Source organism: Anser cygnoides, chromosome 3 (assembly GCF_040182565.1).
Source record: "Anser cygnoides isolate HZ-2024a breed goose chromosome 3, Taihu_goose_T2T_genome, whole genome shotgun sequence".
NCBI lineage: Eukaryota > Metazoa > Chordata > Aves > Anseriformes > Anatidae > Anser > Anser cygnoides.
Window position 1 is genome coordinate 31,154,589 of NC_089875.1, and position 25,048 is coordinate 31,179,636.

At 44.4% G+C, this 25,048-nt stretch overlaps 1 protein-coding gene and 1 long non-coding RNA gene across 3 annotated transcripts; both read left to right on the plus strand.

Moving 5' to 3' along the window:
* The first annotated feature begins 54 nt into the window (after positions 1-54).
* On the plus strand, positions 55-19,104 carry SUPT7L (SPT7 like, STAGA complex subunit gamma). 2 transcript variants are annotated; one of them, XM_066993827.1, is made up of 4 exons: positions 55-889; positions 7,457-7,781; positions 9,718-9,961; positions 13,876-19,104. In XM_066993827.1, the coding sequence occupies exons 1-4, from the start codon at positions 477-479 to the stop codon at positions 14,136-14,138; spliced, it is 1,245 nt and encodes a 414-aa protein (XP_066849928.1). In that variant the 5' UTR covers positions 55-476; the 3' UTR covers positions 14,139-19,104. The 2 variants fall into 2 exon arrangements, with proteins under 2 accessions (XP_066849928.1, XP_013026511.1); XM_013171057.3 differs by having other exon boundaries at positions 70-889; positions 9,718-9,955; positions 13,876-19,103.
* A 1,359-nt stretch (positions 19,105-20,463) lies between these two features.
* Positions 20,464-23,250, plus strand: LOC136790366 (uncharacterized). The gene is made up of 3 exons (XR_010830190.1): positions 20,464-20,599; positions 21,335-21,683; positions 22,146-23,250. It is a non-coding gene; the product is annotated as an uncharacterized lncRNA (long non-coding RNA).
* Positions 23,251-25,048: the final 1,798 nt, after the last annotated feature.

Genomic DNA, 25,048 nt, shown 5'->3' on the forward strand with positions numbered 1-25,048 from the left:
CTCTCCTTGCCCCGGGGGAGCCGCTTCGGGAGCGGACCGGCGCCGAGTTCCGGTGGGACGGCGGCGGAGCACCCCTTGCGGCCTTCCCTGCCCTCTTCCTTCCCCTTCCCGTCCCCTCTCCCTTCTTTTTTCCCTTCCCGTATCCCTGCCCGGCTCAGGGGCGCTGTTCAGGCGGTGGGAGAAGCCCCCGCCTCGCAGCCGCTTTGCTCTCTTCTCCCCCCCTTCAGGAGAAGCGGCTGGGTGGGCCATTAGGGGAACGGTGTGCCCCGATGCCACCTTAAAAACTGCACTTCTTGCTGTGACATTGAACGTTTTGTTGCCATTCGTAACTTGCTTTATGCCAAGCACCAGCCCAGCTCCAGGCTTTGCTGCTGTCCAAAGCCTGGAGCCTCCCCCTGCGACGGGACTTGCGTGCTGACACAGTGTTTGGGAGCCTTCCCCTGGGCATTGAGGACGGGGACGTTGCCAGCGTAAAAATGCTGCGGTATTGGGGTGAGATTCCCGTTTCGTCCAACCAGGCCAATCGCAGCTCCTTCGACCTGCTTCAGCGCGAGTTTCGCACCGTGGAAGTCCAAGACCCTCCGCTGCACCAGCCGTCCGCCAACAAGCCCCGGCCCACCACCATGCTGGACATCCCCTCCGAGCCCTGCAGCCTCACCATCCACACCATCCAGCTCATCCAGCACAACAGGCGGCTGCGCAGCCTCATCGCCATGGCCCAGGCTCAAAACCAGCAGCAGGCGGAGGGCATCAAAACCGAAGACAACGAGCCTCTGCCCTCTTGCCCGGCCTCCCCACCTCTCCCCGATGACCTGCTTCCTCTGGACAGCAAAACCCCCAAGATGCCGTTTCAGCTGAGGCACAGTGACCCAGAGAGTGATTTTTACAGGTGTGTTGGTTGGTATTTCTTTGGGTTAGTTCTTGGCTGCAGCAAAGCGGAGTGTTTTTAAATATATATGTGGTTTTGTCGATTCCCTTAGGCCGAAGGGTCAAGCAGCTGTGTGTACATAAAAAGTATAATAGGCTTAAGAACAGAAAGATTGAAAATTCTCCTGTGTGCATAACGTGCAAGCTGTTTAAAACAAACGTGTTTTCTTTTTCCTGTCTATAAAATGTGGATGTGTACTGCTGACTTCTGTCTTCGTGTTTGTTGGCCCATTAGTTGCAGGTTCTGAGAAGTTACTTTGATAACTAATATTTGTAAGATTTCAGTGGCCGAAGGTCTGTGATGTAGCAAACCACCGTGTTTCACTCTGTCAGTGCTTGGTAGTCTGGTCAGATGTGGCAGTGAGTGTTGATGAAGGGAAATTCTCTCTCCAGTGCTGGCTCCACCAGTCAAGGACTGGAGAAGATTGGAAACAAAGGTTGCATTGCTTCTACCTCTGCAGCCAGTCTTTGATAGAGTACTACTGCCAGCTCCTCCCCGTCTACGCCTCTGGTGAGCGTGAACTTCACAAGGATGTGCTGCATTTCTTGCAGAATCTCATGATACTTCGTAGGCTTAGCGTTGAAATTCAGGGATTAATCCTCAGTGTTTTTAGATCAAAGACTGCTTCAATGATCGTGAAGTAGGAGAGAACACATTTTATTTCTTCAAATGGGGAAAATCTGCAGCAGTAAAACATTTTATCAGTTAAATGCCTCAGAGCTTTAATGGCCTGAGGTAGCATAAAACACACTTTATTGTAAAGTGTCTGTTTTGGTAGCATAGTCTCTGAATGGTAGAGCGAGACTTTAGTGCTGGTTTTGGAGGAACACCCTCATCCTTTTTGGATGAATGAAGTAATTTGCCAAAAGGGGTGAAGGGAAATCCAGTCCTGTGAGTAAACGTCTGAGCCCTGTGACTCCTGCTCTTTCTGGGACTGTGGTTTGTAGGACTGAGGCAGCCATGTGCACCTGTCCTCCCTGGTGGTTTCAGCTTTAACTTTAATTTTCTGTGGCCCCGACCTTGTTCTGGGGGCTGCTGTGTCTTTTTGCTGTCCCTTGAAAGTTTCTGAGGTGTGAGTAAAGAAATGTTATTTAACAGTCAACCACATGGGGGAGTTTAAGGACTAGATTGTGAAAGCTTGATAGACAATTTTAAAATGAAATGTTTTGTGGCTGACAGGGTGGATTTATAATGGGCTATGGTGTAGACTAGAATTTAATTGTGTGCTTGCTAAACCAAACACATTTATGCTTTTCCAGGAGGCAAGATTGCCATTGCATGCTTGTTTTTAACTGTTTTAAGACACTTTCATAAAGTAAGAATAGCACTTACTGCTTTATTTTACTGCTATAACTATAAGATTTGTTAGTGCTTAGCCTTAGTGTTTAAAACGATTTAGGGAAGGCTATTCTTCCCCTTGATAAAACATGATATTACTTAGTTTTATGCTGCCTCCTTGTGTGTCATTGTCAGAGTTACAGTGTTAGACTAAATGCACATTTTAATTCTGTTTTCTTTGGTAGTAATGTGGGTCTCAGAAGCAGTGCGCAGGTATATTTGAACATAGGGAGAAAGGAAGATAGGAGTTGCCAGTCCAAATTAGACCACAAGTTTCTTTAATATAGCCATGTCCTCTTTTGTTTCCTTGTTCTTCATTTTTGTCCTTTGACCCCACAGCATTGTCTCTTTTTTTTTTTAGTCAGTACCTCCTGCCCCGCCCCATACCTGTAATCCCTGCTCCCCGAACCTTTTTGAGATGTTAAGGAGGCAGAACCTAATTTACTGCTATTTTTCAGTTGTTCTGGTCTTTTCAGCCTCCCAGAAATCTGTACCAGCAACAGATTTAATTATGACAATGTTCCTTTTGTGCGTTTTTCCAGGCTGTTGATAAATGTGTTGAAAAACAAACAAACAAACCTTGACTCTGGCACAGATCCCTGAGGAAAGTCCTTGGCTTCACAGTGGAAATCTCTTATGTACTTGCCTGTTGATGGCTTTGGAGGGCTCTAGCAGGCTTGTGAAGCAGGTTTTCTATTTACAGAATCTGTCTTGACTTGTCCTGAGCGTATCGTCTTTACCCATGTGTCCTCTAATTCTGTTCTTATCATTTCTCTGAATTTCTCTGGTGCACCAGAATATATCGGTCTTCCCTGCCTGTAGTTCTTCACATCTTTTCTGAAGCTATTGAAAGAAAGTGTTTTCACATTTTCTACCTTCTGGTCCTCGTGGGCCAGAGCAGTTTGAAGCAAGAAGTGACTCACCACAGCTATTCAGATATTTCATCCTTGAATTCCTTTAGTGTTCCTGGGTGAATTGCCATCTGGTCCTGGTGATTTGCAACTGTTGATGTTACAATTCTTGGAGTACACAGTAGGGGATTAACGTTTGATTTTTGGCTGGTACAGAAGCAGAAGGTAAACTTGAAGCATAATTGATGAGGAATGAGTAACTGTAAACTTGCAACCAACATTTCAGCAGGAAACTCTTACCATAATATGGCTGCCGGCTCTTCCTTCTTCAATGTTCACCTTCCCCCAATAGCATGGATCCATTGTCAAAAGAAACCTACTGATTATGTGGCTCTCCGGATGTTTGGTTTTTTGTGTGTGTATGTGACTGGTTTCCTAACAGATTTCTGTCATTCCCTCACTTGTGTTGCTGACCACATCACGTATGTGCTTTATTTGAAAGATTATCTGTGAATTGAATCAGGATGTCGCAACGGGAAGACAGCTCATGGCAGAAGGTCTGCTAGTTAAATTTCTGTGCAGAAGTAGGGAAGTGCACGTCGGTGGGATAGCAGGGCAAATGTGGAGAAGGGTTTGGAGCAATGGAAATCAGAGCAGGCAGAACATGCTTATCCTGCTGGACAAAGCATTTCAGCGTAGCTCCTAAAGTGTCTGGTGTTCTGCATTGTCCCACTGGGACAACTTATGTTCCAAATGTTACCTATTATCTGTTGGTATTATCTATTGAGCAGTTTCTGTTTGTCCCTGTGCATCCTTCTGTAGATGTAGCTGGGATATTTGAAAAGAGGCTTATTCAGGATGAGGTGGAAAGAGGCCCTTTTCCAACAGAAAACTTAGTTTTCATTTTGAGTTGGTGTGCTGTTTTCTCTGATACGCTCTCTGACAAGTACGATCTTGTTTTTCCAATATTCTCCTTTATTTTCTTGTATTGGGGAAGAGTGGCTGTGAAGTGACTGTGGTGCACCTCATTTGGTAGAAATTCAACTCCACGATGTAGTGTTTCATAAAACTGATGTGTTCGTAGGAAAAACAATCCCTCCCTCCATCTGCTGCTGGCTTATGCTCACCTGTGAGGGAGCAGAGCACTTCAGGCCATTACTGCAGGTGAGCGGCTCTTGATCCTTCTACTGACTTAACCCAAACACTTTCCCCTAACAATGTTTGCACAGCAAACGGACCATGAGCTCTTCTTTTCTGTATGAAAAAGGGCTTTACAGGGGATGAGCTTGGGTGAGTAGATTGTAGTGCCTTTGGGGAGTGGCCTTGTGTCGTATTAGCTGACTGAAAATGGAGTGTCTGTGTTAAGTTTCATACTATAACCTCTGTAGAGATGATCACCTCCAAGTCACAGACCTAACTGCCAGTTTTGTCTCTGGAGACAGAATTTTGGGGGTTAAAGCGCTCTTGTTTACTTGCAGCTACGTGACATTGGTAATATAGGTTTGGTTTTGGGTGGTAGCTGAGTGGGGAGCCCTTTCGGAAAGCAGAGGGTGGCATTCTGAGTGGGAGTATTGGAAGGGTGCTTTTGGAGGTGCTGGGCATTGGGGTGAGGTCTGAGAGCAAGGCTCTTTACCTGTGGTGATCAGGGAAAAGAAGCTTGCTGGTGCTTTTGAAGAAGCCTTGCCATTAGACAGCTCTTCTCAACTTAAATGTGCCTTTTCTGTTTATTTGCAGTCTTATTAGGTGGTACCTGGAAGTTAAAGGAGATGAAGCAAAAATCATTTCTCACTTGCTGTTTTCCATTAACGTCTCTAGCAATATTTTAATTTTCCTGTCTAATCAGGATTTTAATCATCTTCCTCTATTGTTTATCATGGGAAACAAGAAATCAAGGGAAGAAAGAACAAGAAAAACAAAACAAAATTGATTGACCTCACCAAAAACGAGAGGTAGGGAGTTGGATTTGAGTAGAGCACCTAAAATTTCTTTTCTCTCCGTCTTTAATTGATTAGATTTCAAGTTGATTATATCCCTTTCAGCACAGTGACCTAGCTGCATTTTAATGCTGGCAATTAGTTTCTTTCTCCTCTAGGAGTTTAAAAGAGATATGACGTTCTGTGCTGCTTCTGAGCAGTGATGTGCGTTGCTAAATGATCGTCCTCCACTTCAGAAGTGGTTGAGTATCCTGCTTTGGCCTTCCAAATTCTGTGTCTAGTTTAAGTTTGCCCCTAGTGTTTTGTGTGACTCGCAGACCGTTGATAATGGCTCTTTATTTCTGTCTGCATTAATCATAATCTGGTGTTCGGTGGTTTTGGTAGCATAAGCTGCTCTCAGCTGATGGCTAGTGGACAGCCAGGTTCATCCTTTGTGTTTAAAAAACCAAAAGTTTCCAGTTTTTAGGCATAAATGTTGATGGTGGTTTTCTGGTTGTTTTTGTGATTTTTTTTTTTTCCCCTTCTCTGTTGTGACCTCCTTGTCCCAGTGCTGTGTGAGACATATGGCTCTTTGTGAGCTGCAGAAGTCTGTCCCTGGGAGGTGTAGGGGAAAGTTAGGGAGATGTAAAAACAGCATGGATGACACTTGGGTTATAAGGGAACTGGTGATCTTTTAATTCATTTTGTCAGGGCACCGACTGTCTTCTTTCCACAGTAGTCATGTAATTGAGTAGGAATGGGGATGCGAGTTGTTCTCCAGCAATTAATAACTGGGATGAATCCATGACTGGGATGCACATGCTGTTCTTCATACCCACTTAGTAATAGCGTCATCTGCAACTCTTAATACGGTGTGATTTCCATCCCTCTAACCCTTTACTTGAATAAGCAGAAAGTGCGGAGCTGAGCTGGTGCTCTTGAAAGTGAAGCTCTGGGATTTTGGTCCTGATGGCTCTGAATTTAACCTCTCATTTTCACTCCTCTGAAATGTTACCTTTTTCACTCCTGTGTTTCAGTGGTTTTCTATAGGTCAGCCCTGAGGATAAGAGCGAGCTGAGGCTCTGTGACCCAGCAGCTCAGCGAGGCTGAAGGGCACCCAATGCACCTGTTGGAGAAGCAAAGCAGTGAGAATTTTACGGAGACCAGTGCCGCCTTCTATGCAAGTCATCAGTGCTGTCTGTGGGCTGTTTAATCAGGCCATGTTACTGAGAAGTTTGTGCAGTGGTAGGAAACTAGCATATAGGGAGGGCGAGGGGAAGTGCCAGGGTGGGCTGAACCAGATGTTGGAAGAAATTGATCAGAAACAAATGAAGGGTGAAATTGTTAGCGTTCTTCAAGTTATTGATGCTGAGTGGAGTGGAAAAAAGTGAGTAAATACCATACTTAGTAAAATGAATCTTGATTTTCGACATCAGCATCTGAAGACAGTATTACTGTTACGGGCAAATAAATCACGTGCATTTAATTGTAAGTCTGGAAATCTGGTAGAAGTATATTTACATTTCTTGTTAAACTGTCTTACCTCCTTTTTTTTTCCTATGTGGAATTTGTTTAACTCGTCTTGATGAAAAACTTGCTTGCCTGACTGTAACTGAGTGATGTTTGAAATGCTCCTGCCAGCTGTTCTGTCTCTTCTGTCCTGCATTATCACTTTTTCACTCCTAGCAGCACAGGGAAGAGGGGCCTCAAGCCCAAAGGCAGGGAGTGCTGCTCTGAGGTAGGACCTCTCCAGGCTTCCCCAGGGCTTTGTGTTCACCTCTCCTGTTGCCTACAGGGATACTGCTTCCAGCTTCAGGCTTCGTGACTGTCAGAAGTAAGGGTAGGGAAATGGTCATAATGGCTACAGCGTAGCTTGATGAAGTGTGGGTGAAGATGTGTGTGCCATTTCTTGCTTTTTGTGCGTGTCCTTTGCATTATAAATTCAGATCTTGTCTATCCCAGAAGCCTTTGTATCTGACTGTTAGGCCTATGACATCAGAGATAAGGAAGAGAAATGTAATTAACTGTGAGGGGAAATGATTTGCATTCATGTTATTTAAAGTGCCTTTTTTTGTTTGTGTCAAGGACCCATTTAATTCACATCTCTAGGAGAAAAGCTCTTGGGTGGGAAGGGAATTGCTTGAAGGTTCAAAAGATTTGCATCCCATATTGATGAATCACACGAGGATTCTTGTGGCATTAGAAGTGAAAATGAGACTCAGCAGTGCTGATTTTGAGGGAAGGGCAAGAAGGGAAAGCAGATAAACCCACAGTAGGTAGGGTTCACGTGTAATGGAGAAGCTGTGGTGAAGCCCAACCAATTTGCTTTCCGTTTGTAGAGCACGTTAGTACTGACAGTATCTCTTGAACCGGTATATTCCGTTTGGTTTTGGAGGCGTGCTATTTTTCTCCTTCCTGTCTTTCAGAGGAAAAGGGGAGCCTGTGACTGAGCTGAGCTGGTCCTCCTGCCGGCAGCTTCTCTACCAGTCCATGGCCACCATCCTGGCTCACACAGGCTTCGAGTGTGCCAACGAGAGCGTCCTGGAGACCCTGACAGACATCGCCCACGAGTACTGCTTGAAGTTCACCAAGCTGCTGCGCTTTGCTGTGGATCGGGAAGCTCGACTCGGGCACACGCCGTTCCCGGATGTCATGGAGCAGGTCTTTCACGAAGTGGGCATTGGCAGCGTGCTCTCGCTGCAGAAGTTCTGGCAGCACCGCATTAAGGATTACCACAGCTACATGCTACAGGTGAGGAGAGCGGTAGGGAGCTCACAGCACCAAGCAATGTAACCCCAGTACAATTACTTATTCCTGTAGCAATGCTGAGGTAAAATCATATGAGAAACCCTCCTGGGTCATCAAGGAAAAGGGAAACAGGATGGTTTTTGGCAGGCATGAATGGAACACACAGGCTAAGAGTGCTGTGCTGATGGTTTGGGTTTAAGAGGAGGCCCCCAGCTCCTGAATGGCACAGACTAAAATATCAAGTAGAAGTAAAGTCAAGACTGACTGAATTTTCTGCTTTAATGGGATATTTGGCTGCTTATCATTTCATAAAACAGGTAAGCAGACAGACAAAAGTTACTTAGGTGCACAGTGACTTGTGTTGGCTTAAGCTAGGGGTAGTGCGCTTCAGCGGTTAAAATAAAGGATAGTACTGCACCGATCTGAGTTGTTGAACAAGAACTGCCTTCTACTCTAGAGGGGACTACTTCTGTGGAGAAAGGAGAGGAACTGTTAAATCCCCTAGTTTTTCTTGGTCCGGGTATTCTGTGAACTTAAATGTGCATTTTATTTGATTGATAGAAGACTTGCAGAAATGCAAGGACTTGATGTGTGAATTTTATATCTATTTTATATTTTATTTTATTATTTAATTTTATATCTTATATCTATTCATCAAAAAACAAGCTTTGGATTAAGTAGGTAGCCCGAGACCAAAGGCAAAACCTGCCATGCCTAATCTTTCCCTTCCTTGTCATGTTATCTGAGAGTACCAGTTGATTCATCTTAGAGCAGCTCCTTTGTGCTCCTTCTTATCCCAGGGTTGGCACCTTGTGGCTTACAGAGGTAGTATAAATCAGAGACACCTGTAAGTGCATGTAGTATGTAAATTGTGACGGCCTCTTGAGGTTTGTGCATAGAAATAACATCATCAAGCTCTGGCCTTGTTAAAAACGTTTTTGTTCAAAAGGACTGATTGCATTAGTTTAAATATACTCTCCTGTTAGAGGATTTTTTTTCCAGTTTGAAAGGTTGTAGAGCACTGAATGTAGTTAACAGTTGCATCCTGATACCCAGATGTTGTCTCCTTCTGGAATTTGGGCTGTCTGTATCATTTTGCTGATGCAATTCACTCTCATCCTGCAGCTGGTCATTGTCTTATTTGTTCTGTTCTTTATGCAGGGCTGAGGTCCACAGCAGCCTTTGTGTTTGGAAGCATGTCTAGAAGGGGGAAATGGGCTTTGCTATTCTTTTTTCTTTATTGCTTCTGCTATTTAAAAAAAAAAAAATGCCTTGGGCTTTTCCTCAGCTCAGTTCACTGAATGTCGGGATTCAGAGATACAAATAAGTACCTGTTAAAAGCAGACTAAACCTGAAAAATCTTAATTTAATTGCTTAGAGTTGTTACGTTTCTAGAAGCAAAAAGATTGTTCCAAATCTCATTCCTGTGTTTGTTTCGCTTGTCTGACTGGAGGGAACTGCATTTTTTGCTGTGACTGTGACAGAAGATAACTTCTGTAGTTACCGCTAGCAAAAACCGGTTAATGAATATCTGATCTGCTTGCTTGTTAGTGCTGGAGTAAAACTTAGTACTGATGAACAGGGGAAAGTCTTATAGGTAAAATCAAAGAGTAAGGTTGAGGTACTTTGCTCTTGCTTTTTGCTCCAGTTAAATTTCTGGGCCTCCTCATTTCTGTCTGTGGAATAAATCTGCACATATTTATCAAGCAGATGTGTTAAGGAATTCAAGCTCTTATGAAAGTCCCTTGATAAAGGATAGAAGGTGTTCTTAAAGGGAGAGAAAGTCTTTTTTTGTGCAGCTAGGTGTGTAGTTGTTCAGTCAGGTCAGGCCTTAATAATACTCCGTGCGGAGAACACACTGCAGTGTAATTGTCATCAGAGTCTCTGAAGTCACTGTGACCTTTCTTGCCTCTTTTTCATCTCCACCGATCTTTGACAGGTTAGCAAGCAGCTCTCTGAAGAGTATGAAAAGATTGTCAACCCTGAAAAGGCAGCAGAAGACACAAAACCAGTGAAGATTAAGGAGGAACCTGTTAGCGATATCACTTTCCCCATAAGTGAGGAATTGGAAGGAGATCTGGCTTCTGGTGACCAGTCTTTGCCAGTTGGAGTCCTTGGAGCTCAAAGTGAGCGATTCTCTGCAAACTTGGAAGTAGAAGCTTCCCCACAAACTTCAGGTAGAGGTTTGTTGCTAGTGCTGAAGTCAGTCCCTCATCTTTTTCATACGATCCTGTTTCTGTTTTCAATAGCAGATTCAAAAGTGAGGAAGGGGAGGGAGAAGAAATTCTTACTTTTCAGTAGGAAGATTTATCTGAGGGAAAAACACTTGCTTACTTCCTAAACACAAAAACAGTGAAATATATCAATTACCAGGATTTGTTAAGTATTTACTCTGTGGATCCTGCAGAGCATGATGGTTTATATAACATTGATTTTGGTGGGATGGTGAACGTTCTTAGTTTTGTGATTGGTGTGAGAAAGACTGTTTCTCTACAGATGACGAGCTTTGTTGTTTTGTGTTTGCTGCAAATATGAGTACTGGTGTCTGTCTTCCAGTCTGATGTAACAAAGACAAAAATAACCTTTGGATTTCTATACCAAAAGAAACCAGAGTTTTATCCTGCAAGTCTGCTGTAGTTTGCTGCCCCCATGGAAAGCTATGTGTTGGTGTTGAAGCACACTGTTGGCGAGCATGGGACAAGCTGCTGTTGCTGCTGTTCCTTTTCTGAATCTATATGCAAGGTCTGTTCCCTGCACCATTCAGTAGCACTAAGCTTATGGAAAACAAAGTTGACATTCTTTATTCTGTATAGAACCATCTGAACTCTTCCAGCCCCTGCAATAATTAGTGTTTCACTTTAAAACATGATTAAAAACAATGAAGTCTGTTCTCCTATTTATCTTTGCTTATGCATTGTGTATTGAGGGGTGAGTGTACCTCTTTTAGTTTTTTTAAAAATAGCATATTCTGCTGAGTTTAAAGAAAACAAACCCACACAAATCCATCTGATGTATTTCTGGAAGCTCATATTGTTTTCCATTGTACCTCTGAAATGTAAAGTGCTGGCATTTTTGAGGGAGAGGGAATAATGGGCTCTTGTGGCCCATCTGGGGTTGCAAGTGATTCATCTGGAAAGCTTGGTATTAGCATCTACCACCTGAGACCCAGAGGTTAGCAAGATAGCTGTATTCTAAATGCTTCTTGCCTATCTGATACCAAATTGATGTTTTCTAATTAAGGATACAAGTGCTCTGTTCGTCCCTGAAAATCCCTCTTCACTTCACAAGGGCCTTTGGAAATCTCATCACAGTAAGAAATCCCAGTCTAGAGCTAGGCAGGCGGGAGCATGTAATATCACAAGGAGGGAGAGAGAGCTGCTGCAGTTAGGACACCATCTTGGATGTACAAGTGTGAGACCTGTAGGGAGGGTGGCTGCACAGCAGTGTCAGAGGGCAAAACTGTCATTTCAGCCTTCCCTGTTGTGCACGTGTTTCTGCTTGTGCCAGGGGACACAACTGCGGGCCAGCTGCTAATTGTAATGCAGCTGGGGAAGTGGAGGCAAAATTGGGGATATCTTGTTCCTCCACCCAGCAGGATAACAACGGAGCATTAGTTCATTTGTAAAGTACTTGGAGGTTGAAGTGCTTTGAAGATGAAATGTCCAGCGTCTCTGCTTAAGTGCTGCTGGTCATTAGTGACACTCTCAATGACAGGAGATGGAGCTGAAAGGGATGGGGTTGAGCAGTGAAGAGCAATTGATGAGAGAAAGCAACAGTAAGGTTAGTGAGCACCTTTGATTATTGCGTAGACTGGAGCTGCAACTCTGTGGAACTGATAGCATTTTAATGATGTGTCCTTGTTGTTGAGAGGAATACGCTCACTTGTAATTAACATAAAAGGGACTTTTCATTAAGGCAACTGGACATCAGCGAGCACTTCAGTTCTGGCTTGTTATCTAACTGCTGAGCCGATGTGGGCTGCGTTGTCTGCTATTGCCACAAAGGTCTCCTAAGCCCTGGTTTGAGCTAAGCTGCTCCGGAAAATTCCTGACTCCTCCATAAGGGAAAGTTCACAGTACAAACGTGACGGGAGACTTCTTCTCGGTGTAGCTGCTGGTAATATGGGACTATTGCCAGTGGCGTACTAGTGGTAGGGAGTAGTAGTAGGCTGGCTCAGTACAAGAGGTTTGGTTGTGCTTTCAAACAGTTTGAGACACAAAGTTTAGAAAACTTGCTAAAACCTGGCTTCTTAGTTTGTTTTATTTTCCATGTGAATTTAACCCCACACTAGAGGGATCAGATTTAGAAGTGAGAGAAGTTTTCAGGCTTTGTTCAGATTTGGGCTCATTAGGCCCATGTCAGCAAGGGGCCCAATTAGTGTGTTTTTAATAGGATTTTTGTCTCTCTTAAAACTGTAAATAAGCAGAAATAATGCAATCTATAATTACTGCTCTTGGGGACAAAACATTTGCTGGTTTCAGAAAGTATGGTTTCATAATCTTGTACAGAATATCCTTGATCTGCTCAGATTGCACACTAGTCCAAATGTGAAAAAACAAACAAAACCCATTGCACCTGTGTGGATTGGCAAATCTTCCACCATGGAATTAATTTAAAATGGGAAGGTTCCTTTCGTGTGTGTTTGTAGCCAGCTATGTGCTAAAAACTTACAGTTGCTGCTGATCTGAGTTATGTCTGAACAAGTCTTAGAGTAGTTAAATGTTTATGGCCTATATTTTGAACCATTCTTTTTCTAAGAAGGCATTGGATTTGTGATTTGCAGTCTATGTCCTCCCTCAGGTCTGTTATCCGTTGCTAGAAGCTAGGAGAAAAGAGCATACAAGTGACACAGTGAGCAGGGATTTGTTAGATTGCTAAGCCAACCTTCACAGGTGTCCTGAAAATGTTTGTTGTCCAAGATCTGAGAAGTCATTATGAATTTTTTTACATTTGTTGTTGATTTTTCTTTTTACGTTTACTATTAAAAAAACCCAATACCTATTCTGCGTTACACAATGCCAAGAAGGCGCACAAACATAAAATAGTGTAGTTTTATCTAAGCCATGTTACAACGTTGTTGATAGGGTACATGCATGAAAAGAGTGCAGTGAAAGAGCAGGAAGAACAGATAGGTGGATGGTGGTAATCAGAGGAAGGTCATGCAAGTAACCTGGGTAAAAAGTTTGGTTCTCTGTGTTTTAATTAAATTATTTTAATCATTTTAAAAAATCCAGGTGATTCCCTGGACTCTTTAACCTCCTTCTTTAAAAAGGTGACCTGGGATTCACAGTCCGCTTGTTTCCAGACTTACAGCCTCCTTGCCCCAAGTGCCCTAATACCCTTCCTCGGTTCGTTCCAGTAAACTACAGCACAAACTATTCTTGTGGTGAGCTGTCCTCTGGTAGCAGACGGGGTGTCTGTGAGGCTGAGCCAAGAGGGTTTCTTTCTGTGCTGCTGAAGGGTGGATGACACCTCCAGGTACAAGGAGGCAGTCAGGCTGGTGGCGGACTGCAGCTCTGTTACCTCTGTGTTTCAGTGCAGGAAGCTGTGTTTGAGACTGTGTTTGAGACTGTTCATCTACCTAGTCCTCTGCCCTCTTCCCTGCAGAACTAGCAAAAGTCCAGTGCGGTTGACAGCTGAAGGGAGACTGCTGAAGTTGCAAGGGATGACTTCTGGACTGCCTCCCAGTTCTGCTTGTACCGGGTCTAGTCCATGTGTTCTTGGCATGCTTGTTGAGATGCTCCTTCCTGGAGAGTGAAGGGAGCTCTTATTTCATGTTGTTTCTAAGTTGTTATTTCTCATGAAAAAAAAAAAAAACACATGGAAGAGTGCTATGAAAGGATAGCATTGGATTTGCTGTGAAAGCATTGGATTTGCGTATATTTTAGAGCTGCAATTACTGGGTTATTTAAAAAAAAAAAAAAAAAAACCCTGACATTTATTGTTTCACACTGCTTGGTATTTTTTTCTCCCCCAGCCTATTTCACCTGGAGCTTTGTTTTTACTGCTTCACCAGTGCTACTGTCCCTTGTATCCACTTAACATTTGTAATTTGTCCTTCTACTCTCTTACTAATGCATGCTTTTTCTTTCTCTAGGGGCTGAGGTGAATGCTTCCCCTCTCTGGAACTTGTCACAAGTGAAAATGGAGCCACAGGAGAACGAAGAGGCCAATGTACATGGCCATGGGGTCCTAGGCAGTGATGTCTTTGAGGAACCTATGTCAGGCATGAGTGAAGCTGGGATGCCACAGAGCCCCAATGGCTCTGAGAGCAGCTATGGTTCTCATTCTGCTGACAGTCTGATGGGATCCTCACCTGTCTTCAACCAGCGCTGCAAGAAAAAGATGAAGAAGATGTGAAAAGAAGGGGCCTTTTTATTTAGCCCCAATGGACGTGAAATGAGCCAACAAAGTACTGTGGTGGCTATGATGTATAAACAGGGCTGGCCCTGGTGTATGAGAGACCTTGCATGAAATTATTACGAGGGGTTTGATGTGTACTGCACTTCTTCTCTCCTCTTGGCTGGCTTCTGTACTCCATCCTGGCTCATCAGGTTGAAGATCACCATATGTGTTTGGTGTCATGGCTTGCTGTGGCAGATTAACGAGGAAGTCACCAGTGGAAAGTAGCTGTGAGGAGATTTAAGTCACAGAATAGTTGAATACTTTGGGTTGGAGGAGCCTCTTGATGTTTTTGGTCCAGCCAAACCAAATAGAGCAGGTTGCTCAGGGCCTTGTCTAGTTTTGATTTTCTGCAAGGATGGCAAGACCAAACTTCTCTAGGCAACATTTTCTAGTATTTGACTACCCTCACAGGGGAAAAAATGTATATATTACATCTAGCTGGAATGTTCAGTGTTCGATCTTGTGTTCATTGCCACTTGTTCTGTCACTGCTCATCTGTGAGTGCAGTCTGTCTAATCTGTGCATTAAGTGGTTGTAAACAACAGCGAGGTCTCTTTTTAGCCTTCTCTGCTCTTATGTCTGAAGAGACCAAGCTTCCTTGGCCTCTCCTTGTCCCGTACTAGAGTCCCCTACCCATCTTAGTGGCCTTCCAACAAAATTGCTGCAGTGCCCTTCCTGTAAGGGGGAGCACAGAAGTGGATGCAGTCCTCCAGATACAGTCTCACAGGCACTGTATAGGTAGAAATGATTTCCCTCAACATGCCGGTCACACACTTGCTAACTGTTGCAGGCAACAGGATCATCTGAAGTTGGGTAATTTCTCTGCCTCTGGGGAGCCTTCACTTGTGGTGACCTGGCAAAGATGCTGGAGGGTAGTCTCATGGTACCATCAGGTAGCTCCTTCAGTGCCTTCATATGCATCCTGTCTGCTCGTGTGGAGCTGTGAATGTCCAGCTGGCTGAAGTTCTTGTTAACTCAGTCTTCCTCTGCGTAGGTGATACTTTGCTCCCATACACTCCTCCTGGTAGATCCCAGGGACCTTGCAGGCCTGAGGGCAGACCTTCCGCCTAAGTGGAAGTGTTGAGTGGTGGTAAGTATGTCAGCCTGAAAGTACAAAGCACTGCCTTTGTTACCAGGCGTCTGCACTGTTGGACAGCAAACCTACATTTTCTTTAACCTTTCATTTGCTTCCAGTGCACTTAGAAAAGCCATTCTTCACATTTCTTACCAGTGTTGACTCCAGCTGAACTTTGGCTTTCCTAACTGTCTGTGCATGCCTGGGCTGTGCCTTCGTTTCCCCCCAGCCAGCCCATCCTCACCTCTACCACTGTGTAGTTTTTTCTGTACATTTGAGCTCAGTCAGGATTTCCTTGATCATCTGTGCTGGCCTTCTGTCATGCCTGCTTTACTTCCTGCTCATCAGAATGGACTGTTCTACTTTCAGAAAGCAGTCTTTGAAGATAAGGCAGCACGCTTGGGAAGCCAGGGCTGTCCCTCATGAGATCCTACGAAAACGTTTCTCAAATAAACCAAAATATGTTGTCCTGAAGGTCCAGAGCTCTATTCACCTTGTACACATTTCTCAAGATTGTAAATGCCACAATCCCATGTCTGCTGTAGCCAGGACCTTCATATTCTCCAACAATTCTTCCTTCTAACTAACAAGTCTAGCAGAGCTTCTTCCTGATTTGATTTCTTGATTGTTTAATCAGGGAAGTTGACAGCCAGCTGTTTAAGGCAGGGTTTTCCAGAGAGTGAAGCAGCATTTACTGTTGGTATGAGCCAGTACTGGCAATGCAAGCTTTTCTTTCACTCTTATTAAATTGAGTGTAGGAACTTCAGGCCAGCTGAGGTTTCCTATTCAAAGTTGCTATCTTGACAACTTAGTCCGAAACAGAATCTATTTTGCTGCTTGCTTTTATGGCTCAGCTGACTGATGACAATTCTTTGTTCTGCACAATCCTCAGTCGATCAACTCAGTCTTTAACTTGATTCAGTGAGTATCTCTCAAAAAAGCTGGAATGAACGTGAATCAAGAGTGAACAGCCACTTAAACTGGCTTTATACCTGTAACCCATTGGGATGTTTGAGGGAGATTTACCAGACCTCCCATTTGTCCTTACAATTGCAAGTTTATCTTTTGAAAGAATGAGCTCCAGGCATAGTATTTTTTGTTTCTGTATAACATGCCTAGCCTTAATTCTTTTTTTTCCTAACTGTATTTCTCTTCTATTTTATAGAAGTGGAAGACAAACATTAAATTCTTCGATGTCTAATAAGAATGCGTGACTGTAGGCTTTTATGGACATTGGAGTTAAAATTGCCTGTCAGAGTTTTAAAGGCTCCTCCTGGGAGGTAAATTGTAGCTATTTGGAGCCTAGTCAGTAGCTGAACAGAGGACCAGTGTATCAGGAAATCTCTATTTTGATTCCCTTTGAGTCACCATTAGGGAAGCTGCAATGTCCCTGTTTTCTCAGCTGTAAAAAGAGAATGGTAGTATTTGCCTCTTAGATGTGTGTTGGAGACTTATTTTCTTTAAAACAAAACCAAACCACTTTATTCCTTGAGAGAGTTTTGTGAGAGCTGTAAGCTTTTCTCTCATTTGGGTTGGACTGTTGCTGGCTGGAGTATGCTTCGATGGATGTTGAAATATTAGTGACCTATATGATATTAGTTTTAAGCAAAACTGCTTATCAGAAACAAGTACAGAACAGTTGTGCTATTCAACTGCCATGATACAAGGAAGGCATTTTGGGTGGTGTCCTTTCACTGAGCTTTAGATATCTGCATCTAGATTTGTTGCCCTGGGCCCCATCTGCAGCTAAAGAGAAATAGTCACTTTTAGGTGAGCATTCATCTGACCCAGAAGCAGAAGTCTAAAAGAGGTCAGATGAGTGGTGCTTTACAAGTGTCTGTTTTTCCACTGTGTGCCAACAAAGTGAGTTCAACTTGACTACCTCAGCTGAAGACATCCACACCATCAGTATCTTCATTAAGTGACCTGACTTTAGCCCTCCCTGTCTGGGAATCAGAGGAGACTTGGTCCTGCTGGGCAGGTGCTTTTCTTCTACACGTTCAGTAGTGCTTGCTGCTGAAATTGCAGTACTGATCTAAAAACAGACTGCCCGTCTTACCTACAACAGCATATCCAGGGTTCTCCACAACATACGTGAAGTGCTAGACCTGGGCCTCAGGGTTCAGCCTGGTTTGGCTCCTGTGTCCATCTTTGATACCGCGTGAGAACACCTGTAAATTGGGCCTTGTAGCAGAGATGCTTTGCCAAGCTGTTGTAGTTAAATATTTTTGAGTCTGAGACATCTGAGCAAAGTCCCTTGCACCATTTTCAGGAGCTAGAGGACAGAGTGGCTGCTGTCAGCATCACTTGCTCGTTTTCAAGACTTCAGGTGGGCTAAAAATGAAAATCCGGTGCTCTCCAGGGCTTTAGTTAAACCTCTTAAGCCTCAGTCTTAAGTGCTTTCTTTATATTGCTCAAGTACAGATGCTCTGTCTTACTTTTAATCGCGCTTTTGTATTTCACATCTCCTTTCCACACCCATTTCACCCTGTAACACACACTGCAACAAGCCAAGCCTGAGTGCTTCAAGTATTTAAATACAGTGGATATTCACCCTCTATTGATTCAGCTGCGTTGTTGCAATGTAAGAGAGATGTTATTGATTCTCTTTAGGATGCTTGTTTATGCAGAGATTAGAAATGCATCAGCATAGCTTGTACATTTAAAAAGTGATTGCAGGGTAAAATCTGTACCTCCTGTTCACCATTATGCTGTGTTGCTTCTGGCATTTGTATGCTGGACACTTCCTTTTGTGCACGTGGAAGCTTTACCTTCTGGGTGAGCCCTTCGCTTCTGAACATTTGCAGGCCTTAGATTTACAGTGGTGTTCATCATGCATGAAATAGTGAAATTTCAAATGTAGCTTACCAGCTCAGATACAGACAATGTGCTTTTCTGATGAATCAAATAAGATTTTACTAGGTGTTGATGCAGCCTTGGACAGCTAGTGAGGTGTTCATTGACCATGTAATCCCCAAATTTTAAGCCACACTGAGATTACGCAATGGCTTGGAATGAAGCTGTGCTCTCAGAGTTGTGGTTTTTTTTTCTGGTTCCAAGTAAAGTGCTCTGCTGACCCACCTGCTTCAGAAGTTTGTAATTTTGTTGGTTCTTTCATCTTTCTGCTTTCCCTTTCCAAAGGTACACAGATGGCAAATTGGAATATTGAGTGTTGACTGCGTCCATGTCCAGTGGCGTTGATGTCTTTAGGGATTTATTTTGCCGTGATTTAAATTGTTGGGAACTGTGATATCAATTTAGAGAGCAAGATCTGTGAATTACTAGGCTTTTGAAGTATTTTGCATGGGAATGATACAGGATTATTGCAGATGAGAGAATGCTATGTATCATATTCCTTTTTCCCTCTAGCAATACCTTTTTATTCCTTTTGAAGAGTTTTGCCTGGCATCCAACAAAGTTCACTGTGTAAACATCAGTGTGACAACTTTAGTATACACTTGTAAGTCAGACTGTGCTACCTAGCGATTTAATTCCAAGACCATCCATACTAATTTGAATATGCATAGTGCTGTGCAGAAAAAGATGTTTCCTGCATAGAAATTTACAACTGAAAAGGAAAATAAGATTAGGTAGGGTAGGTGAGGCCAATCTGATTACGTGCTGAATTCTGAGACTGATGCACATGTTATGTGTGAAGGGTATTTTAAGTAAAATGTTTTTGTACATGCATGTGAGTGAAATATGTAACTTCGCTTGTGTTTATATGGAACAAAATTGCTGGGAAATATTTTCCTCTTCTTTTTTTTTTTTTCTTTTTTCTTTTCTTCCTTGCTCTCCTGGAGAGAGTTTCTTTGTAATTTTAAGAAAATAAAAAATTCTAAGAAATAAAAACTCTAGAGGTTTTGTGTATCTTTTTGTTTGTTTGTTTGCTTTAAAGCATGGTATAGTGAATGCAAAGTCTTGGAGTTCTGTCTACCCTAGCATGGAATTTGGAATAGACCTTTTGCAGACTTGAGTATGCTACTGCCATGATATTGGTATTAATATCACAACTAGGCAGATGAGATATTATTCCAGGATGGGGCTAGAGAAACTGGAAGTCTTATTTTTCATGGGTGCCACTGCTAGTGAGCCCCCAGAAGAGAGATTGATACCGTGGTGCTAATGTTGGTATTCATCTGGCATAAACAATTTGATATTCCAGAACAACTACTAATTACATTACCAGATTATATACAAGTCTACTTGTTCTACATACTGTTATTAAAAAAAAAAAAGACTGATTTAGACTGCAGTGACTGAAGAAGAGGATATTTTCCCTTCTGCTCTACCTGCTGCAGTAGAGCTGAGGAATGATGTTTCAGATAGGGGCCTATGTGACCTGGCTGGGTGAGAGGGAGCAATAAGAGTAGTACAGCCAATCTCCCCATTTTCCTGAAAGTAGTCTGTCCACACAGCTGCTGTCCTCTGAAGCATGCAGTGCTGAATTAATTTACCTGTCCAAGGGGAGCCTGGGGTGTGCCTTGCATTTCCCTGACAGCACCTGGAGGAAAAAGACAGTAATGGCCAGTTTGGATTGCACCCCGCTGGATTAAAGCATGAGCCGCCTTCTGTCCCAGGTTTACGTCCCTCTACTCTAGTGACTTGAATGTCCCCAAGCTGCGTCACCTCTGTCCTGGAGCCAGTAGGCTCTCAGTGATCCTCTGAGTCATGGAAGATGTTGTCAGCTGTGTCCCCATGGACATCAGGGTGGGGTGGGTGTGTTCCTCTTTCCCTTTCAAATGCCTGCTGTGTTCTGCTGTCCTGCTGCCTGGCAATTCAGGGCTAGGCCCTGCAGCCGTGAAGAGGACACCTAAGCCTGTGGCCACCGGCCTGGTAGAGGTGCCACCCCCTTCTGCAGCATGCCCCTCTCGGCTCCGGAGAGGGCCCTTCTCCCAGTGCCACAGTGCTGGGACCAGCTCCGTGTCGGGCTGTGCTGCCGCAGCCCTGAGTCCACCAGCTTCTGTGAGGCAGAGCAAGCGATGGCTGAGAAGGTCTCAGCAGGGCACCTGCCAAGCTTTCCTGTGCCTGTGACTTTTGCCCCCTGCCCAGCTGCGATGTGCTGGGGCCGGTGGCCTGCCGGGCTCGTGGCCGCGTGGTGGTGCTGGCCGCACGCCGCGCAGGGGGCCGCCGGCAGCTGCAGAAGCATCCTTCTCCCCTCCCCAAAAAATCCCCCAAACCCCAAACCATGTCATTTTTCACGGCGTCTTTTATATCGGAGATTAGAATCGCCTCTGTTTGTTGCTATGGAAACGCTCGAGTGAAAGAAAACGACCTCATTATGATTTATGATGAAATCTCCTTTGGGGTGCGCTCGCTGCCCTGACGCCCTTGCTGCAGGGTGAGGGGACGCCCAGCCCCGGTGTGGGGATCTGGGGAGGGTGAGGGGGTGCTTGCCCCCTTTGCACCCACCCTTTGTGGTTTGCGGAGCTCTTGGGCTCTTCCCTTTGGGCTCGGCAGGTCAGAAACAGCCCCTGCTGCTGGAGCAGCCCCTTCCCTTGGAAATCAGCTCACAGACTGTGGCTGCATCGCTTCTGCGCCAGGGCCGTGCGTGCCTTTGCTCTGGGAAGGTCACTGCAATAGGAACACGGCCCTGTCAGCGAGCTGGACGAGCGGCTTGAATGCCATGGGGGGGGTCTCTTTTTTGCTTCTGGTGTCTGGCAGGGCCCTGGTGTTCCTTGTGTGCTTTTCCCTCAAATCTTGGCTGCTGCCCCTGAGCCCAGACTGCCCCTGGAGCTGTGCCTCACCCTCAGCTTTGTGTCCCATGCAAATGTCCCTGAGCTGCTCACCTGGGCTTGCCCCGATCTCTCTTGGTGGAGGGAAGGACATTGCAATGTGGATATGCTTTGAGAGAAGGATGCTGACTAGAAAGGCTAAGCGTGGTTGTGGTGAGCCTTTGGGGAGGAGACCCTCTATCGTCTTGTCAATAATAATAGCGTTACACGGTCCCCATGGCTCATCTGTCCCCTTGCCCATGGAGTCCATCTGACTGGGAGGCAAGGGAGGAGTGGTATACAGGACTGTGGGGAAACTGAATTTTCAAGTCATGTGCTGAGCTAATCAGGGCTGTTATTAGCATTGAGCACGTGCTGATGGACCTGTGAGAGGCCGTGGAGGTTGGTGAGAAATGAGCAGCTGCCTCCAGGACCTGCTGTGACTGCTGGTGGCTCTTCTCAGCCTGTTGTGGCTGGACAAACTGGTGGCCCAGCATGGCAGCGTGTGGCTTCCAGCTCCAGCACAAAGCTGTGCCACCCCTGGTGCCTCCGGGCTGCAGGACAGGGAGAGGCAGGACTTGCAGAGGCCAGCAGGCTGGAGGGGCCCTGCTGCGGCCTGCGGTCTCCCTTTTTGGCAAAGCTCTTTGGGAAAGATCTGCTAAACAGAAAACAAGGCCTACTGACTGCCACTGCACCTCCTTCTCCTCTTCAGTAAGTACTAGGGCACATTTTATAACTGTAGGTCTGTTTTTTCCATTGGGTTGTACTCAGGAAAATGTCTCCACCAAGCTGCCACTCCTCCAGCATCCCTCAGGGAGCACAGGGCTGCGGGCAGGACTGGCCCAGCGCAGTCCTTGGGCAATGAAGGGTTTCAGCACGTGAGGAGGGGAGCTTGCACACACCCTGTGCACACCGGGTGGGAGCCTGTGTGTGACCGTGTATGCTGCCACGCTTCCCCACAGCTGGCACTTGCTCAGCGGTAACCCCATGAAAGATTTGCAAACTGAAGAAGCTTAGCCTCTCTGGGCTTTGCTTTCAGAGCAGCGCGAAAAAGGCTGGAAAAAATGATAGCGTTTGCCAATAATAGCACAAACAAGCAAATAGGAAAAGCAGACTTTTTCTTATATTTATTTATTTTTTTCCTTTTTCTTTTCTTTTCATGTTATTTTCCAGCCATGGAGCAGCCACAATATTGGTTTTGGCATTCCTGATCTTGCTGGAGGAAATTTAGTGTTCCTGGTAAGCGGGATGTGTCTGCTGCTGCTGCAGCTGCTTTGAAGAGAGCGATGCTGAACATTTAGCAAAACCCCTTTTCATCTGCAAAGCCCAGTACTGAAAGGACTTAAATGAATGCAACCAGACCAGTTTAACACTCTCTGTCTTCCCGCATTGTTATTCTCTCGACTCTTGTAATACCATAATTTTGCTATTATTTAAGTCAATATAAACTCTTCTATTGTACAGCAGTCCTGAATTTCTCTAGCAAAGAAAAGAAACAAGGAATCCAATTGCTGGTTACTCTTCATGACTAAAGAAAATAACATGAAATAATTCTAACCTAAAAAGCTTGGTATCTGAAACCATCTTCTGAGACTTCCTTATAGCCCATAAAGAAACAAAGATGCAACTTGACTTCCCAGCATCATGGATGGCCACATTGAAAGTAAAGTAGTTGCATTTATAGTGTGCTATCTGAATTAAACTTGTCTGTTATGTCTGAGATGTCCCAGCTCTATTAACTATAGGTGCCCCATAATACAGAGCATTTTTAAACACGTAGGTAGGATAAACCATAATCATTTGTCTACTGAATTGATTTTATTGAGGAAAAGAGTGAGCAAACCGGTTACGTCTCTTTATATCCAAATCTTCCACTATGACTTCAAAGAAACTGTAGAAATTAAATGAATAAAAAGATGCTCTCCTTTATGTATTCAGAGCCGCTAGCCTAAAGCTCAGAGACTTCCCTGCACTCATTTCCAATCTTTAAAAAATGAGCTTTGCACAACAGATCCGTGGGAGCTCCACAGCTCTCAGCAATGATTTTATTTCCCTCTTCTCGCTGTGCCTTGCGATGCTGTTGGCATTCTCAGTTTTGATAAGCTGTGCTCTTCTTGGTTTGGGTGCAAAAGGAACAGAACCCTCTACAAAAGGCACTATCTAACGGCCCGGTCCTCCCAAGTGCACCTGAGACAATAGGGAATTAAAGATGCCTGGCCTTACAACTGCAGGCCAGAAAGGAGGATGCTTGTTGGCCTGGCACAGACCCTTAAGCGTTGACTCTATTTACTCTGTTTTATAAATTCTGTATGAGCCTGACATCTTACAGAGTCTCAAGTGGTTTCAGAACCTATGGATACAGACTATGGTGCTGTCTGTGGGAGTTTCTAGGATACTTTAATGAGACAGAGGTAATTTTGCAGAGTCATGATGCAAGTAGATGTGTACCCGTGAGTGCCAGTGTGGGACTGTGAAAGAGCTGAAGTTTCTTTTTTTGAAAGGCAGATGGAAGAGACAGTGACAGTCAGCACAGAAAATCTGTGAGCAGCCTCACTCGGAGGGAAAGCATCAGCTCTTGGAGCGCCTATTGAAAATTCGTACAGTGGTGAAGGATCTAAAAGTGAAAAGAAAGGCAGTGAAGAGAGAAAGATGAGACAAATTCTTCTAGGAACTGTAAAAGTTAAAAATGACAAGTTTTGATTTCTCCATCCCCCCTTGCCCTGAATCCAGCTGCGTCTCTGAGACTTCAGCGATTCAAAGTGACCTAAGAAACTGAAGAGAAGGAGAGAGCAATGTATGTAGGTATGTATTTGACAAATGCTGATACAGTTAGTATTTGTGTATGTATTTATCTATGCGGAGATGTACCTACTAGATATATATATGTGGCTTTGCAGTTACCGTCCTATCATTTATAGCTCCTAAAGGATTCTGAATACTTCCTTCTTCTGTAAGCACGTTGGCTTTGTGGGATGTGTGACCACAAGGGTTTTGGGTGCTTGAGATAACCATGTGGTGCTCCTTGTCTTTCATCCAGCAATCCAGATAAGCACACGTAATTTCAGGTGTATGAACAACAGGGTGTGGCTGTGCTGTGAATTACGTGTGTACCTCAATGCTTTTCTGGATAAGAACTGTACAGCAGAGTAATAAGCAAAATTAAAAAAAGCTCATTGTGCTAAATTTAGATCAGGATCTGCAGTTCATCTCTCTGGACACCTGATGCCTCCAGCTAACTGGCACGATTGGGCTGCTCCAGGAATGATTTTTATGTTCCACCGATCTGACAGCACCCGTCATTTTCATATACACAAGTGTCCATATCACTAAATCACCTCTGCCATCGTTAGTGCTAATTGGTTCCCTTGCTGTACCCTCGGAGAAATGTGAAAAGCCTGGATGGAAGCTGAAGGCCCATCTTCCCACCAAACGACACCGCTGCACGTTCCTGGGACAGCCCGTGAATATATAACAACTGCTGCCTGCACGTTATGCGCCCAGGTCTTGCTGTGGAGAGGCTCTCAAAATCTAGGGCTGTTACTCTTGTCGTGTTCTGTCAGGACTGAGCTTGCCCCCACAAAAATTAATACAAAGTTTGCTAGCCACTAGCAATGATTTGCTTTCAGCCATATTTTTTATTTTTGTTTATTTTTTTTGCTAATGGATGCTCATGTGTGCAGCCTGGTGCTCTGGGCAGGATCTGGTCCCTGGTAGAAAGGAGAGGCAGAAATGGGACATGAGGGGAGTGGGAGCACAGGCGGGTGATGGCATGAAGCCTGACTATTTTACAGAACACACACCCCTCATTTAAGCTGTGGCATGCTTTCTTTTATGTCATACCTTGTGATGGATAAAGCAAAGTTAATAAGTTCTTGGCATACTGAACAGAGCTCACACAAGAGTAGGTCTTTTTACAAAAAATTCTGTTCCAAGTAATTTCTGAGAAATCCAAAATTATCCCTGAAATTCTCTGGTTTACATGTAGATGTTCAGAGTACAGTCCTGAAACAGATCTTCATTTCTGAGTGATTTTTTTTTAAGACCAAGTAAAAATGCATCCTGTGTCTTGCAAAGAT

Coding starts and splice junctions, on each gene's coding strand:
- SUPT7L (XM_066993827.1), top strand. CDS start 477: ATGCTGCGGTATTGGGGTGAGATTCCCGTTTCGTCCAACCAGGCCAAT. Junction 890..7,456: donor CCAGAGAGTGATTTTTACAG/GTGTGTTGGTTG, acceptor CCTGTCTTTCAG/AGGAAAAGGGGAGCCTGTGA. Junction 9,962..13,875: donor CCCACAAACTTCAGGTAGAG/GTTTGTTGCTAG, acceptor TTCTTTCTCTAG/GGGCTGAGGTGAATGCTTCC.